This window comes from Stegodyphus dumicola, chromosome 10 (assembly GCF_044657685.1).
Source record: "Stegodyphus dumicola isolate Sdum_Otavi_A_Nest chromosome 10, ASM4465768v1".
Classification (NCBI taxonomy): domain Eukaryota; kingdom Metazoa; phylum Arthropoda; class Arachnida; order Araneae; family Eresidae; genus Stegodyphus; species Stegodyphus dumicola.
The window spans coordinates 113,838,449-113,857,815 of record NC_140777.1 but is presented as its reverse complement, the minus strand read 5'-3'; the positions used below and the strand labels follow the sequence as shown (position 1 = coordinate 113,857,815).

The 19,367-nt window shown below is 34.5% G+C and overlaps 1 protein-coding gene across 5 annotated transcripts in view; it reads left to right on the top strand.

The window, feature by feature from the left end:
* LOC118185875 (membralin-like) overlaps nucleotides 1-19,367 on the top strand; it is a 209,952-nt gene that overhangs the window by 163,906 nt on the left and 26,679 nt on the right. Inside the window, exon 10 of one of the 5 annotated variants that reach the window (XM_035355797.2) lies at nucleotides 3,531-4,495. The exons of the other annotated variants lie outside the window; for them this stretch is intronic. Within the exon in view, the coding sequence (XP_035211688.1) occupies nucleotides 3,531-3,663 (133 nt within the window). The 3' untranslated portion in view covers nucleotides 3,664-4,495. Of the gene's footprint in view, nucleotides 1-3,530; nucleotides 4,496-19,367 lie in introns of those variants that run through there. 5 annotated transcript variants of the gene reach the window in all.

Genomic DNA, 19,367 nt, shown 5'->3' with positions numbered 1-19,367 from the left:
TAATAATAATAATAATAATAATAACAACATAGAAAATAAGTCCATTACCAAAAGAAAATGGGGGGAGGGGAGAAAAAATTTACTTGATATACCAGTATCAAAAATAATTGTTTAAATGTAAGTATTAGTGTTTAAATGGGTTTACTATATAAAAGCATTAGCATTATGTGTGCATATTTTTCTGCAAAGTGAATTTTTGAAGTAAATTTTCATTATTTAAAATATGTATTTTTTAACATTACTGAAATATTCTTTAATTCTTTTGTATAAAACTCTTCAGAAATATAGAAAAATCTCGCTTATACAGAGGGTGTTACCCACCAGCAGCCGCTGAACACTGGTCATTCAGTCCAGGGTTCAAGTTCCAGTGAATGGGCTGGCTGTATGAGCATTTTCATGATTGGTTGTATGAGCATTTCATGGATATGAACCATAAAAAGTCCTCCACAGAGCATTTGGCATTATACTGTGGCATACTGCTACCTAGTCTTGTTTCTGAATCATATTATATAAAATACAGGGTCTATCAAAAATGTATATATACTTCAGTAAAAGAAAACTCTTTATTGTGTGTTAGTACTGAATTTAAGTATAGAATAATATAACATATAATTATAAGTTAATATCATAGGGCCCATCATTGGCTTAGGGTTAAAGTTGCTGTATGCTGGTAGTTCCATCCAAGGTTGAATCCTGGTAAAATGGGCATTTTCGTTTTTCTGCCTGCATGACATGTATATGAGCTAACGTCTCATAGAAATTCCTACACAAAGGCACCAATTGCCTTAGGCAAATACCTCTTGAGTGCTTTTCCATAATAATAATTTAAAAAAAAACATATTGTAGGTTAATTTGGGTTTAATACAACCTTTCTACACTTTTACAATTACTCAAAGTCCTTGAAGTCTCAGAGCAGTGGCCATTAGTTGCCAGACGTGTTGAATAAGGGCCATATTATTATAATGAAATTTATACTATATTGTAATAAAAAGAAGCAAAACACAGATACCATCTCTTGAAGTGTGATTTTTCTGATGGATCCTGTATAATTTTACTATTAATCTAGTAGTTAGCATCATCAGAACAAATTACCAATATTTTTTTACAGCTGTCGATAATATGATTTGAAATGTAAAACGGTAAAATAGCAGTCAAATAGATTGCTGGTAAAGCTTATATCTTTAAATCTAGTGCATTTTAATTTTATTGCAAAAAGATGCTACTTTTCTTAACACTATCTTAAGTGTGCAACAAGTAAAATTAGAAAAAGAGAAATTTTATAGAGAAATGAATATTTAAAGGGAAAAGTTTTATATTTAGAGACATCTGTACTTGAGAACCATAGCAATTATCACTTTGACTGCTATTGTGAGCATATAAAACTAATTCAGTCATCTTAATAATGAAGAAGACAAAATATATACAAATAAATCATCTTTGTAAGCAGCTGTGAAGACCGTACATGAAACATGCATTAAATCATCTTTTTTGACAAATGTGAATGAATATTTTGAATGTTTTTTTTTTATACTTAAAAAGTTGTAATAGAAAATTCATGTTAAATTATTTTCTTAATTTTGAAATCTGAAATGGTGATTGAAATGGTAAGTTGTACCAGCAAAATATACAAAGTTTCTCATCATATATTGAATATTATAAAACTTTGAGACACAGCATTGACTGGATATCGGATATTACTGTGCAAAAATGTCTTCATCCCAGTCATCTTACATTCAAATGAAAAAGCATTAAAAATGACTTAGACTGTTTTTACAAAGTACAGTATGGATATTTCAGATGAAACACCGTATATATTCATTAAAAGTACCTTCCAAATATTGCCAATCTATATGTTTAAGAATAATTTTGTTGCAATTGCAATAAGTGGAGAACTGTGGACAGGGTATTTTCTAATAAATAACATTAAATTATGACAGTTAAGTATGGTAAGTTATGATATGTTAAATTATGACAGTAAAGGTACCAAAGTTACTGAGAAATTTTCAAGGAACTTAAGAAGCTATTAAAAAAGGAAGGTAGGTTCCAACGACTTGTTGAAATGTTAATGTTATTAGATAATAGTCCTCTCATCCTATTCATTTACAGTAGAATGAAGGGATTAAATTAATTGGTATGTTTTATATTTAGACAGTGTTGTTATGGAATAATTGTATTTTCTGTCTCTAGTTTTGAAACATTTGAAATAAGCAAAATTTCTCCTTAAAACGAAAGAGCACACAACCTTTTAAATTTTTTTTTTTTGTTCTAAACTAATGAATTGGTTTTTAATAAAAGATTCCTACCGCCGCAAATATCATATGTGTAGTAGATTTCCCCACATAGCAGTCGCACCTAGACTTTCACAATGAAAAATTGGCACAAAAAAAAAAAAAAAAAAAAAGCACGACTATTACATGAGTAAACATGGTATGTTTTAATGTTTTTCATATCCTGACATTTATTAGACTAATTTCTTGATTTTCCTCGAACACATTTATTATACAAACATCTTGTATGCATTGCCAAAGAGCTTATTTAATATGGCAGTTACATGCTTTGATGGTTATACTGAAAAGTAAGCATTTTGTGGCAGTATTTGGAATTTGACCCAACTTTTCCTTTTAGTGCTTGAAATGTTTTATTATAAAGCTTTTATATTGGGTATAAGTGTATGCTCGTAACCACCATTTTATATTTGCCCATTGAGTTTTTCAAATCTGCATCATGAAGCCTTTTCTTCGCTAGTAACTTCCTCGATAGAATTTCATGGGTAAGTTGTTATTTCTGTTTCTATACAGCTGGAAATAAGTGGGACCCATAATTATGAATCCACGAAAGTATTTAATTACTGAGCCTGTTGTTTGGCATTTTCAGGAATTTCCAAGCTAGATAAATATTTGTCAGTTATCTATCTCCATTTGCCAGTAACTATCTCCATTTGCCAGTAACTGCGTGTAGTTGCATTTGAATGTTCCATGAATGAAAAAAATTATATTTCAAGGCATATCATCATTTTCGTTATTAAAAAACAAGATCTTTACTGTCATACAAAATAAAGTTGGTAAAATCAATAGGGACAACTACAAACCAGTGGTATCTGGTTCCATTGTGAAACCTTGAGCTTTCCTCCATACTGTTGTATACTAATTAAATCTTATTTAAAATTTCTGTGGGGTTAATTCAGTTATTTAAGATCTAATTTGCTCAGGTAATTAATTAGTATATTTCAAATTTTAAATCTTATGAGTAAATTTGTTTCTTTAAACTTAATATAAATAATATTTTTAAAATGTAATGTGCGGGTATAAGCTGTCAGCAACAAGGCCATTTTATTAGAATAATTATAGATTCATACATATTCCTATTTTAAATATAGGGTTTTTCATTAGAATATTAGAATAATTATAGAATACTATAATTTGCATTTATAATTTATAAAAATTTTAACCTTTTTGTGAAATTGAAATTTCAAGTGTCAGTTAATTGAAAAATTATTAAATTTTTGTTTGGTAATCTCTCTAATTTTGTAGAATCAATTTTTGGACACGTTTTTATGCTGTTTTAATGCTGAAGCAATGTGCAGGCCATTTTGAAAGAGGAAAATATACTGGTATCCAAAAGTTAAGGAAAAATCACAAAAATAGTGATAAGCATAGACTTTAGCAACAATTTTAAACCACAGATTCAGCATCCAGGATGTTCAGCCAAGGACAGGCAACACTATGATGAGTCCTGATGACTGATGTTTGTTGTTATGCACAAGAAGGAATATACTTCAACTCCGACTTAATTTAGATCCTCCCTCACTGCTGCCACTGGAAGGTTGGTGTCAGCATCAACTGTGTGTAGAAGCCTTCATGAAGGAGGTCTGCCTGTGAGGCACCCAGTCATTTGCGTGCCATGTATTGAAAATTATCTGTTTGTCTGACTCCAAATAATGACACTTGGGTAAGAGATAAAAGCTTTCTGTATTCAGGATGAGCAGCTCTCTTTATACACAAGCATTGTCCACTTGGCGATAGAAATTAAATGCAACAGGATTACCAGTTACTGGCATCATAGAGGTTTCTCCGCAGAAGCAAACACAGAAGAAGAAGCACTTTGTACAAAATCATGACCCATTTTAAAGTCTGTATCATCACTCGCTGTGGCAAGACAGCATTGTATTAGCATAATTTCTGCGACAAACTCTCCCAGGATGAAGAAGTTCATCAGAAATAAAGATTAAATCATGTCAAATTAAATTAAGATATCTTTACAAACCTCTAAAGTTCTAAATAATAAAGTAATTGCACTAGCTTCCTTAACATACTACTTAAAGGTCTTCAACGTGCAACTGCGCACCTTTTTATCTCTTCCTTTCTGAATATCCAGAATCTTTCCAAGCTGCCAGTATGGCGAGGTAACTGGTCATCTTGTATTAAAATGACATCACTCATCTGGAACTCATGCACTTAAGTCAATATGTATCTTCAACTGGAGAAACATTCCTTGCACCATCTGTGCCAGAAGTTATTCAGCAAGCCTTGAGAATATAGATACCTTTTCAGGATAGCATTTCTGCTGCAGGTAACATTGTTAGTAGATCTAGCTAGTCAGTCTTTTACCTACTAAGAAATGAGGAGGAGTTAGAGGAGATTGTTCAAAAGGATCATTATATACATAAGTAATTGACCGAGAATTAATGATAGCTTCAATTTCCATTATTACAGTTTCAGATAATAAAGCCTTTCCTAGAATTTTCCTCAAACAAACTTTTATTATGTGTACCATCCTCTCCCCAAACCCTCTCCACCTAGAAGCCTTTTTTTTACCATATATTTAAACTTGATCCCCCTTTTCCCATAATTATTTATCACCTGATCATCAGTAACTGACGTCCATAATCTTCAGAGATCTTATTCTGCTTATTTAAAAGTTTTTGCATTGTCACTGTATGTGACCTTATATAATTCGTGTCTTGCTATGAAACATCGAAAAGCAAGAAGATATTTTTCACTTGTTAAGCCTGAAACCATTTCTAAATGAAAAGTGCGAGTTATTGCACATGAGAAAATGGCAATGGATTCATTTTTCATTTAGACCTTTCTCATACAATGGCCCAGCAAAATCCACTCCAATAACCTCAAAAGCACACGCTTCTTTAACTCTGTCGAGAGGTAGTGTAGCTGTTATATGAGTTTCGTGGGTGCCTTGAACCTTTTGCATTTATAACAATTGTTCGAATCCTTTTTGAACTTTGGCAGCCTCTCAGTATCTAATAACGATCTCTAATTTGTACGAGCCTGTCAGAAACACTAGAATGTAACACATTTTGATGTTCTTGTGTAATTAACAATTCTGTAAAGCGGTGCTTTCCAGGAATTAGCCATGGGAGTTTTTGACTAGTAGTAAAACATGAATTCTGAAGCCATCCGCCTAAACGTACAAGTCCATTTTCATCCAAATTTAGTCAAGGCCAATCATCAAGAACATCTATTCACTGCCTTTTCTCAAGATAATTACATTAATTCTGTTTTGAACTTTGTTTCTTGAACATATTTTACCCAGAATGTTTCAGCCTCAGTTAATTCCTGTTCTGCCATGAATCCTTTTATCTTCTCAGATTTCGGTTTGATATTATGAACAAACCTCGTTATCCATGCTGTTATTCGGATAACCCTATGCATGCTATAATTATTCAAATTAAATAGTGGTTCATGTTCTGTTTGAACTTCAAATGACATCTATGTAATATTAAACCGCCTTTCATTTTTAATGTCTGCATAGTCCTGACATTTAATGTTTGTTTGGAACTTCGGGTTTTGAGACTCCTGAAGCCAACTAGGTCCATTTCACCAAAGCTTATCCAACACAAGAGAATGTGCTTTACCCCTCCCATAATTTTATAAACTGGGTTTTCTTTCCATGGACAAAAATTCTAATTTTGAGGTCACGACTTCTGTTGGATTTCTGCAACACGATTGGAGACGTATTGTTTCGAGTCTCGAGCACGGCCCTTGATCCAGCACAAACATATTTGCAAATCAGTCCAAAGAAATATGTCACTAGGTTTAAGAAAGTAAATATGGACAATATATATTTGTTTAATCTGGCTGCTATTAGAGTTTGCAGAAGCTCGAGTCGTGGAAGTGTAATTTACTTAATTCGTGCCAGTCGAGATTTAACTAGCAGGAAACTTGTATTCCAGCCTGCTCTGGATCATGATTTTAAGTATGCTACTGCTCCATATGCTTTTAAACTAACATCGGAAAATATGTGCACTTGCACTATAGAAAATCTTCGCAGTAGCTTCTCTTAATGGCCAAATTGGCCGATGGCTGATTTCGATACATCATTCCTTCTACTGTGACTGCAGATCATTATGTAAAGGTTCATCGCAACCAATTCCTCTCTCCCAGACTGACTGTAATAAAAGTTTCATTCTGATAGTGAAAGGTATAGTCACCCCAAGGGGGTCGAAAATCTTGCCATGTGTACTTAACTCGGTGCATTTTGTAGTTTGTTTTTCATCAAAGTGCTCGATCACTTTTAAAACATTGGATAAAGCAGTCTTCAGGATATCGTCCGTTTCTCCATACAAGTCCTAAAACCTTCAGTGGCATATCGTTGAAGTTAGAGGCCGGCTGACAGCTGATTTTTTTCTCTGTCCGTATGTCCTTCAGCTCTTCAGAATTTGTGGCAAATTTTCGTAACTTCATGCTGGCTTCTGTGATTATTTCGTGCGCGTCCAAAGACAAGGATAAAGCCTTCTTTGCAGTGTCTGCTCTGTAAATTAAATCATCAACATAAAGATTTTGTAGCATTTGGCAAGCATCACTTTTACTTTCAGTATATTTCTTTAAATGCAATCTAATCATTGCAGAGAGGAAAAATGGGCTATATGAGACCCCAAATGGAACTCTTGCAAATCTAAATAATTTTAAGTTTGCTGAAACACTTTCTTGATATCTACTACAAACCCAGCTTTAAATCTGTAGAAATTTACTATTATCTTAAGCAAATCTTGTAAAAGATTATTCCTACATCTAGGCAATCATTAAGAGATACTTCATTTTCACCCTTAGAGAATTCATCATGCACAATGTGTAACTTAGTGGTGGAATTTTCTTCTTTTAGAACTTCTTATGAGGAAGGTAGTAACTCGAATTAATCGGTACCTAGAAGTGACGTTCTTCAATAATCCCTTTGTTTAACTGTACTCTTAACACTGCATCATAGTGCTGGAATAATTTAAAATTGTTTCTTAATTTATTTTCCAGTTTTTGTCATCACTTTTTTAAGTTGGTTTGTTGCAGAAACAGTGTACTTGTGTTCAGGAGCTGCCATTTCTGCAGGGAAAATATTTACACAGGTAAAGGATCTTAATTTGAAGTTATAAGAGAAGGGGATGGATTCTTTTCAGGGGAAAATCTGAATTTTTTATGTGGGTTTGTTTTGGTATGCAAGTGGAAAAATCTCAACCCTTGTGACTGAGTCGGAAGGAATGTAGTACGTATGACATAGGTATTACAAGGAGGTGCATTCCCAGCATTTTGTCTCCTATCCCTGGCGCCTCTTAACTGCACTCCTTCCTCTGCCGTCGAAATGCCATGCCATCAGTGACAATGAGATCTTGGCCTTTACTGAAACTTAGGCTAGCATTGCATGCTGTTACTAGATAATGACCTCCTGCACCATTCCTTAGGATGCCATCAACAAATATACATGTTACTGACCATATGGGATTCTTATGCTGTTTCACGCAAATTTGCTTCCTCCCATCACTATCCAACTCTGATAGTGATGATCCAAAACTAAAAGTGCATGGAGAAGCTGACCTCCAATGGCTAGCTGTTAAATGCTTTACTGGAATTTCTGTTGACCAACTTAGCATTTAGAAAGCAATTTAGGCCAGTTTCCATGTGAAGCAAAACCCTTTACCTTACTGAATGGTAAGTTATTTTTCACTTGCATTGATTCAAAGAATTTAAAAAATAAGTAACTTCCAAAAATTTTTTAGCTTGGTTTTTCTTTATCGTATTGTTCCTATGAGTGTATCTCCTTAGGAAAGGCAATTAGGTTCCCACAATTTAGAAAATATAATAAAGTAAATTAATAAAGTTACAGTAAACCTCTGAAGTTATAAATTGTGTTAATTAGTAACCTGTGTCTAGGATTTAAAAAATTGCTTTAATGGTAATATAGTTATCGAGCAAAAGCTTTATTATCTTGCACTTGAAATCTTTAAAAAAATTATTGTGAATCAGTAAGTTACTATTCTGGTAGGCTGAAAATTCTTAACTCTTGTAACAGTTGCAAAAACATAAAACTTTAAGATAAACAAATTTTACTACTGTAACTAAATTTACTCTCATTAACTCGGGTGTAGGGTGTATTTTAAATGTCATAAGAATGAATAAAAGTAAAAGAATGTTATTATTCTTCTGTTCATTAGTTCATTTCTGAAGTGATACTGTATTGATGTATTTTTACAGCCCTTTAATGTTCTTGCTGTCTAGGGCTCTTGTCAGTGTCAGGTTTTAGTGGTTTGTATAAAATACTATGTTAGCATTTTAGCAGTTTATTAATTTTAATGACTACACAACATAAATATTCTGCAATAGAAATCAGCACTTGAAATAAATTTGGAGCCGCCCAGATGGTATAGTGGTTAGAGGAGCCGATTGTGATACCAAAGGATCCGGATTCAAATCTCAGAGAAGGCATGGGTGTAACTGTCTGTCCCTTCATAGGAGGCAAAGGTAGCCCCCTATTTAGAGGTGCCTCCATAATAAAGTGACCAGAAGGTCTTAGTTGTGGCGAAGCCAAAGTTGGCTGAGGCAATTCCCCCATTGGGGGGGGGGAAGTAATTAAATAAATTTTTAATTGTATACTATCAAAATTATTACCTCTATCAAACAGTCCATTCATAACATCATTAAAAATTTTTGGTATCAGGGCATCTCTAACTCTTGCTTGCTTACTTTCATATGGTATCTGAACTTCTGTTTTGGTTATATCAGACTCACAAATATGTTCTGTATCTTTTATAACTTCTTCATCTTTCATTACCATTTTCCCTGTATATTTTTCAATTTCACCCTTTGATATATCTCTATGTCCTTACTTTAGAATTGACATTAACACCAAATGGTCAATGTTAATAATGGGCGTAGACTGTACATAGTTTCCCTTTAAGTGTTTGTGTAAGGATGAAATTTGTTTTGCAAAAATCTCAGTAAAAAGTCTCCCGAAAAACTAAAAATACATGAGCATTATTCCAAGGAAATGTCAGAGCAGGAATGAACAATATAAAAATATTACATGAAGAATCATAAGCTAATGATTGTTTCTAACTGAATGTATGAAAGTGTTACTTGCTGATCCTGAAAGGTTATGCTTGCTAGAAAATTTCATGTACTATTGTCTGTGATGTGTCTACAACAAACAGACATGTATTAAAGACTTATTACTTACTTACATGCAGTCCTACAGACATTAAATACATATATTATAAATTAATCTGGCTACCCTATTGAACCAAAGGATTGCATGGAATAGCATTTGGGAAGCGTTATTTTAATGAATAAACTCACATTTTCCGTCACATAAGAAAAACTTATCTATTTCGAAGATTTTCTATTTAATTTTTTATATTTGCAAAAAAAAATTATGAACTTATTTAGAAAAAATTATGTGTTTTAAAATTATTTTTAAACAATCAACTTTTATTTTCATTCAGAGTTTACCAATAATTAGAATATATTTAGGATACTACTATTTAAAGTTTCTTTTTGTTTTTTGTACCACTTCTTTAGTTTTCTGTATTTAACTCCATTTTAAAGCTTTAAACATATGCTTTGTTTTCAATTTTGTAATATAGTTAGTAGTGGTTAAGCATACTATCGAAGTGATATGTGATACTAGTAAGTGGTGTATGACATTGGTTAAGCATACTATCAAATTGTAAATGAAAATGAATTTGTGTCTTAATAGTTAACTTCATATTCTGACTTACGATATTTAATTGCGATTTTAGCTATCTCAATGATAAAATGTCTGAAGATGATTAAGTTTAGAATAGAAAAAATTATATAGATACTCTGTAAGTGTACGAGAGTACGAGAGTAAAGTAGATCAGTTAATTTTAGTGAAAGGCGCCTTTTTTAAGAATGCAGGCCTTGTAAGGATGACGGCAGTATGTTGGGGGGGGGGAAATGAAAAGACTCTTTCTCTCTACAGAAGGAAAGTGCAATGTCTCATGACCAAAGAAGAAAAAGATATATATGGAACACGAATTATACGTAATTGAGTTGTTCAGGTAACAAAAATTAATTTAACAGTAATAGCTTTCTTTTGAGGTTGTTTCTAGGCTACACAAGATAAGAGAATTTTCTTTAATCTATTTGTTTCGTGTAGGTATTTTTAAAGCTCTTTGTTGCAACAAAGAATTTACCTGACTGTTAAAATGGCCAAAATAGTTTGAAATAAAAGTATACGGCAAAGAAGTCATTGAGAGGATAAATTTGTCAGTAAACGATATGATTTTATGATAGAGTTTATAAAGTCAGATTTAAAGTGCTGGAAAAATTAAACATCTACCTTCTTCCCAAACATTCTTGCTCTTTATGGCTGTTACCTTCTTTTAGTCTGTTTCACATAAACACTTTTTAAACAAAATTAAGGAAGATAGATGACAGTTTTTTAGCGCAGTGGTTAGAAGGGCTCATTTGCAATAGGAGGCCGGGGCTAAGTTAGATTCTTAGTTGTTTTTACATCTGTTGAATACTGGTGATATAGCCAGATAGTGTTTTTATAAAGCTCACCTCAAAAAGGTACATTTTTGCTAATGAAACATAAGATTTACTCAGTGCTAAATTCGTATGAACTTAAAATCTCCAAATCGGCCATTCGTTCTGATGATGGCCATGATGGCAGAATGGCATATCTTAAGTGTAAACTCGGGAGCTAATTTAGTCTCTTCTTGCCAACCTATTAACTCTATTTCTGCTAATTTCTGTTCTTAAACGAGATAGTATGTTTTTATGAATCTCACCAAGAAAAGGTGTATTTGCGCCAATGAAAACACGAGATTTACTCAATGCTTATTGCTTATTTCATATGATCTTAAAATTTTCATTAAAAAAAAATCACTCATTTTGATGGTTGTCATAGGCATGACCAAAGAGCATATATTAAGTTTTAAACTCGAGAACTAATTTTCTGAGTGCTTTCAGCAGTTTTTTTCATTTTTAATTCTATCTAGCTTTCAGATTAACATTTAAAAAAATTTTCTATAAAATTTCGATTTTGATAGCAATGTATTTCTGTTTCGATAGTACCGTATGTTACATAGAAAAAAGGAAGAATTTCTCTCCGCTCATTAACTCTTAGTAATAATGCAATACATTGTTTTTGTATAAAAAGGAACTCCTGATGTTATTAAAATAGTAGGATAAATACAAATCTAACAGTTAGACGATTATTTAGCGACTAATTTTAAACTTAACTAGTCATCTAATCTTATATTATATACTAAAATGTCAGTAAAAAAATGGGACTTATTTGATTCTTTTGCATCTTTAGTGTTTGCAGTTAGGAGTTATTTTTCCAGGCAGCTCTGATATTTGTTTAAAAAAAAATATTTATATTTTTTAATTAATAAGCAGTTACTGTAACCATAATAAATCTAAATTCAAATAAAGTGGATTACAGCTCAATTTTTCTAGTCTGTAATATAAAATACATGTAGTTTTATATTATAATATTGAAAACAAAGTTAAGTTCTCAGAACCTAAAATCTTTGAAAAATCGATGGCTGTTATTTAATTATTGGTAACTTGCTAACTGATAGAAGAAAATATGAAATACGCGAATCTCGTAATAAATGTGTCAAATATTTTCGTGCAGTTATGTGAAGATTCTACCTTTCCAAAAATAGTTCTTCGAAAATGATTTAGAGTCTTTAGGGTGTTTTGAAGCAGGAAACGTTCATTGCGATAGTTTGGATTCCAATTCTGGACCTCGCGTAATCGGGAGGTCCGGAATCGATTACGCGACAGACGTGCTATCCATTTAAATCACGAAAGCCTGAGAAAGGTGAGATAAAACACCTTATATACTCCCCTTTTAAAGGGCGGTTGAGGATGAGGGGACGCGTCCATCACCTTTTAGTGGTTCGGGCGTCACTGCACAGTCATAATTTCTTTCGGGGTCAAAAAATTGAAGAAATCTACAATTCATTCTCCGAGGTTCGAACTCCAGACCTCCCGATTACCAGTCCGGCATGCTATCCAGTTACAGCACGAAGGCATGCCGAAAGGAGGGCGCAAATGCCTAATAATACTTAAAAAATAACTGCTTGAGCTTAGTAGCCTGTTGGCAGACACGTAAATTTAAATTCTTGTTTCAATTTAAATTTCATTTGTAAATTTAAATTAATTTATTTACACGTAAATTTAAATTTCATTTGTAACTGATTGTTTGAATTAATATTTCCTCCCCCCTCCTCGCTTATAATATAAAATGGTCAATATCATTTCACAAACAGTTCTTAGATATATTGATATTTGGCCTGTTGTTATTATATATGTATATATTGTCAATTCTCTCTATTCCTGCTCTCAAACATTCCATTAGAAATTCGAGTGTTTATTATAAATTGGAATGCAGGAAATTGACAAGCCAGGCTATATTATGGATTCTCCTGTTCCTTCCAGTGTATTAATGTAATTATACAATCATTTTATGTTTTAAATCTTGGACTTTGTCATTTAAGCAGACTTGTATAATCATCGTTTTGTTCATTTCACTTACCTGACTGCAAGGAGCTCATGATTGCATCTGTCATTAGCTTGTGTCTTCAGTACCTTATAAGTGACAGTCAGAGTCGTAGCTAGGGTTTTCAGCGCTCAGGGACAACTGAAGATTTCGCGCACCCTACTGCGTGCCAAGGATGGAAAACATTTAATTCTAAAATGCTGTAACATCAGTTTGGCGCCCCTTGGATTCTGCGCCCGGGGACAGATGCCCCCCCTCTAGCAACGCCCCTGGTGACAGTACAACCTCACCCAACTCCGCCTCAGTTTTGAGAGAAATCGCCTCGGAGGCGAGTCTGAAGGTCTTCTACCCTTATTTCCTTACCACCAGACCGCTCAAAAGCATTTTCGGCTCGTCATGTAATTTGTGTGCCCCATGCCGTACAGACATTTGTAACATCCATGCCTTCTTCGGGATTCGAATCCAGGCCTTTCAGTATGGGAGTCTGCAATAACTGACCAGATCCCTCCTGGGCGGTTGTAATCTTTGTTTATTGGATTGCATATAACATACTAGGGCGTTAACTGTAAAACGGCTGTATGCAAAACTGATGATCATTGCTATATTGGTATATTAAAATGCACAGCTAATTTTGTTTCACTTTGCATTTGAGTGACACTTAAACACTGAAGATATGCTGCATATATAAAAACTACGGCCAGAAGAAAGGGTAAGTAGATAGACCTGCCACAACTTTCTCATCAAACTGGTGAAGTATTTAGTAGAAGAGGAAAGGAAGTTCTTTAGGGATGGGAATATATTTGCTATTACATTTGTGTATGAGTATCACTGCAAGATTTCCAGCGGTACAGCAATTTTTCATACAACTAACTACCATTGATTTTTGTTCTCATTATGAATTTCCTTATTCATTGCCACAACAAACGTATCTGCATCGGGGTATGATATGCCATTTTAATTGACGGAAATATTCATAACCACATGGGCTTAAATTCGACCGAAACAGAATGAATCCAGTTTAGTTTTGGTGTCGTCCATCGAATTCCTTAAACCGTATGTTGATAAGGTCTGGTGCTGTCATCAAGCAACCGTAATGCATTTTTATTCAAGATGCGATGCTACTTAATAGCGTTACAGACGAATGCTTGAGTTTCTTGAAAAATTGAAAATATCTTTTTTGGATAAAAGATTTGTTTCCAGAACTTCGTAATAACAGATGCCACTGCAGTATACGGCGAGTATAAGCATGAGCCTGGGTTTAGAGCAGGGGTTCTCAACCGGTGGTACGCAAGAGAAAAATAGGTGGTACGCAAAGAAGCAAAGTATTTTTAACTATTAAATTCAAAAATTAAAACCTCAACATCCTGATTGAGTTTTTTCTCTAACACTCGTAAATTTATGCGATTTGAGCTTTGTTCAAGAGTAGTGGTGGTAGTAGTACTTAATAGTGGTACTAAAGGTGTCAATTTTTGTTTAGATGGTTAGTCAAAAAGTTGAGAACCCCTGGCTTAGAGCTATAAGGGCGTGACACTACCGGTAGTTACTCATTTGATATCAAGACATAAGTATTTCAGTTAATTTTTTTTTTTTTTCCTCCTGGTAGTCGTTATAAAGCTGTTCTGCGTCTCGTCAGTGATCACTGTAGTTCCAAAATGCTTCTTACTTGCTTCTAAGACTCACAGATTTTCTATGCGGTGATGCACATATGCTTCTAGTTGCTCTAGACTAAGTCAGTGTAAGACCCATTTTGCATTTTTCTTCCGCATATGCAGTATTTTAATTACAATATCTGACAAGTATAGACTTCTTGAGATTGTAAGTAATATCAGCTGTCAAGGACTCCATAGGCCTTGACTTGGCCACTTAAGTATTTGTAAAAAGTTTCTTTTATGGCTTCCATTCCTTTTTTTTTTTTTTTCCCCAGCTCCGTGTGTACTTTTGTGTTCAGCTCCATCTGTACTTTTGTGATCAGCTCCGTAGTGCTTGGTGATATCCCATTCACTACGCTTGAAATAGCAGAACATATCCTGTATATTGATTTTTCACAAGGTAGTTCCATCACACAATTTTCCATGTGTGTCTACCACAGATGGTCTCCCAAAAAGCATAAACTTATGAATTTCGTGCTGTGAATGCAGGTCAGTTGCATTTCATATCGCCGTGGCGCTAGAACCTTCAATTCCTGTGCTGGGTCCTCATTTAAGGCGCCTCTCGGGGTTTGTTCGTATCCGAGGTCTAGAGACCTCGTCCGGGCGGCATATAAGCATTCTGTACCGCGCCACGCGCATAGGGAAAAATCCGTACTTGTGATTGAACATACTTTCTGATGACATCATTTTTTTCTTGGTGTAATGACGTTTAGGCGGAATTCTTACAGTTTTAGTTCGTTAAATGACGCGCATGAGTTATACATTATCATTTGTACTCTTTGAATAATAATGCCAGACGTAAAAATTGACATGCGGATGACATCTTGTTTATGGAATAATAAAATTATAAATTCCTTCAAAGATGCTGTTAATATCAGAAGCAATATCAAATGCTTAGATTATATAAATAACTGAGTTCATAAATTTATTGCAAAGCACATTAGATTACACGACGATCTCGACTCAAATATAAAGGTATATGTGCTAGTAAGTATATTATGATTGAAATTTTGTCGCATTCTGTTCTTTTCACATTGCATAAAATATTTCCTTTGCAACTGTATATGTTATTTCCATGTTAATGTCCATGTCTTTCACACTTCTAATATTCCGTTGCCTTAATGAAAGAAAAAAGCGCATTCAGTATATTCGCTGAATACACGTATATAAAAAAAACTTTCTTCTCTGATAAACACTATTTTTATGCAAAGGTACAAATATATTATACATTAAAAAACGGGCAGTATTCATAAAGCACAGATTTATGGGAAATATTCAATTTATGAATAGTTATCTCTATTTCTGTGTTCCAAATCTATAGTAGTCTAACTTCAAAAATAAATTTTATTTTTTCAGACTGACTACAAATATCGTGAATATACTGTTTATTATGTTAGCTCCCAACGTTTTTGCTATTTGTGAAAACTGACTTGTCTCTTGTTTTCGGAGATTGCATTTGCAAAGAATCTATGTTGAATGAACATGAATCATTAATAAAAATAGTGTTTATCAGAGAAGAAAGTTTTTTATATACGTGTATTCAGCGAATATACTGAATGCGTTGTTTTCTTTCATTAAGGCAACGGAATATTAGAAGTGTGAAAGACATGGACATTAACATGGAAATAACATATAATTAATAATCACAAAACCTTTAATATGAAGGCATTTAAATTAAGAATACATTTATTAAAAGCCTCTGCACATAATATTAATACACATTGACGGAGTTAGCGATACTGATTTTCTTCTTTATGAAAAAGAAAAAGCACTATATTTTTTATATTAAATTCATCATACTATACAGTGCCGTAATAAGAGTAATCCGCATAGAAATTCAACGCACGTCATCAACGATAATAATCTTTTTGGTACTGCTATCAAAATGTAAATAAACGGTATGAAGGTGTATTTTCGACCCCAACCAAAGTAAAGGCGTAGAGAAAATGATGTCATCGAAATCCGTATCCAATGACGGGGATGGATTCTTCCCTATGCCCGTGGTGCGGTACAGAATGCTTATAGGCGTGCGGGCGGGCGGGCGGGATTCCCACAGCCCTAGCCGGCTTTATACAAAGCCTAAGATTAGAGTAATCAACGCTTAAGCCTCTGGACACCACTCCGTCGACGTCGATTAAATTATGAATGGGTGCTCATCCACTTTGTCAGTCCCCGTCACTAGCGCTGTGGCGGTCCAACCCACAGGGACTCAGGCTTATCAAATACATCAATTAGCTCCACAACAGCTGAGGGAACAGACACGACAGTACCAAGCCCGAACCTACTCCGGAGTAATCGGAGGCTGTAGTCCTGTGAAGGCTGTTTATTTACCCCAGCTATCATGACACATGTCTAGCCAGTTATCTGGAAGAACACCATGTCTCCTCCCATTAACCCATATAACCACTCCCATATAACGGTTTATTTGAAATAAAATGGATGGATTTCTTCCCATCAACTTCTTTTCCTTTGTGTAATGGTAAAATACCTGCAAATATATATGAATTGCAACATTGGAAAATGTGCAAGCTCATGTTATTTGTAAAGAAAATAGACTTTGAACAAAGAATAATTTCTTGCATTCTGTCGTAGGTAATGTCCATATTTTAGCTTTTCAATTAATCTTCTATATAATGTGTGTGTAATACGATTGTTAAATCCGAAATTGTAAGCTTCCATTTTTGATAATTTTCATTTTATTATCTTACTGCACTAAGGTCTGATGTTTAAGGACAGTCTCTCGATTGTGAACGCTTAAGAATGGAATTAGCACGTTTAATGATGCTCCTTCGATTTTTAAGAACATTAGCAATGAAAAGTCAGAGAGGGACAATTAGAATTTCATAGAGCTTGAAAGACCGCTAGCCACCATAATAAATTGAATAGTGCTTCATGTCAAAGCTTCAACTATCCTAATACTGTACAGTTTCATCACCACCAGGATTTGGTGGTTGAGTCCTCTCTTCCTCTGTCCCCCTAAGACAATGTAAGGTACGCTGCGAGGGGGGGGAGAAAAAAGGGACAGTTCTATATCTTCCGTTCTATTGGGCCGGTTGACCATTTTTCATGTTTCGAAAGCGCGACTTAGGATATGTATTAGATTTATATGTAGCATCGTTCTAATATAAGTATTTTGACACAAAATTGGACTTTTTCAGAAATAACATCTAATTGTTTTCCATATTTCAATTCTACGACTCAAATTACGTCAAGCGATCAAGTTTTGTAAAAATCGCACAAGTAATTTTTAAAAAAATTAGCTCTCAAAATTTTAGCTCCTCAGTGTTAATTAAATTTGGTAGATATTTATTAATCTCTGTTTTTTTATTAAACTTATTTTATTCTTCCTGTAACATTTCGAAATTTAGGTTCATTCCAAATAAAATTCACCCATTTTTTATGATTTATTTTTAAAATTTGTATTTTTAAATAATTTTTATAAATTTTTCGAAAAATTTTTGAATTATAATCTATAAAAATTTTACCGTCATCTTAAAGTAGACGTATTTCTAAGCATACCTGGAAAAAATTACAGTTTTTTATTCCAAATTTCTGAAGATATACGTGAATTTATAAACTGGCCCGGTTTGAAATTTGGCATATTTGTTGAAAGCGATAAAACATCAAAGCGACTAGAGTTCCTTGAACCACTCCGGGACGATTTGACTCTTATGACATGGTGCATTATCCTGTTTGTAAACACCATCCCCCAGCGGAAATACTGTTATCATGAATGGGTGAAACTGGTCTGCAACGATGTTCACGTAACGCACAGATATCAAGGATTGTTCTGTGGGGATTATAGATCCTGATGTGCGCCTTGAAAACATTGCTCACACCATAATTTCCTCGCCACGGGCTTGTCTCCGTCCAACTGTGCTTTCGAAAGCCAATGTTTCGATTGGAAATCGGCGTGTTAGCTCACGCTTGTCGATGTGATGGACCAGAAAATGTAATTCGTCGGACCATGCAACTGTCTTCCATTCTTCAAATGTCCAATTCCTATGTTTCTTGGCCTATTTCAACTGCAGCTGGCGATGACGTGCCGTCAGTGCAGGGACATTCTTCGGCCTCCAGCCGCGCAGGCCCATACGCAGCAATGTACGCTGCACAGTGTGTTGAGAAACACTGTCTGGGTCGCCACTGTTGTAGCTGGTGGTGATTAAAAAAACTGGTGTAGCTCTTTGGTCACGGCGAACAATACGTAGCAATCTCCGCTCTCCTCTGGAATGAGTGCGTCGTCAACGACAGACTGCTGGTTGGGGACTTGTCGCTTCACCGTCCATACACCCCTTTCGATATGTGCTCACAGCAACTGCGCGTGAACAGCCTGCTAAACGCGCCGTTTCTGATATTCATGTTCCCAGTCGCAGGGCCATAACGATTTGACCTTTATCGGAGTCTGATAAATCAGCTGCTTTTCCATTATGTGGCTAATCGTGCTATGTTTGCAAAGACAATGCATAGCCGCTTCATATACTCCAACATCAGCCGCGCACGCGCAGTGGTTTTGTTCCTGCGCGCGCCCATTGTTATAAATGGAGTGTGGTCACATTGCAATAGCTCTCGGTGTATTTTTCAGGAAACGTAGTAAAAGCTTAGTTCGGTTAATAATGTCATGGACCTTATACTCCATTTCCTCCAGTCTGTTCTTGGAAAAAATGGGGTGTGAGTACTTATGAGGCGCCTAGATGCTAGTACTTTTTTATCGAAATAGACTATAACAAAATGAGACTTGAACCTTACAGTTCGGTTTTTCAAGCCGAATTTGCTGCTATCACATTTGCTGTTAAATGGATTGATGAAACCTGACTGTAAAAACATGTGTTTATATATATACAAACTCACTAATTGGTTTGGAAGCAATAGCAGATGCTGTAAACACTAATATTTTGGTCTAAAAAAGATCTCCTTGTAAAAGTTGAGAAAATACATGAAGTGAAAATGAGCTGGAAG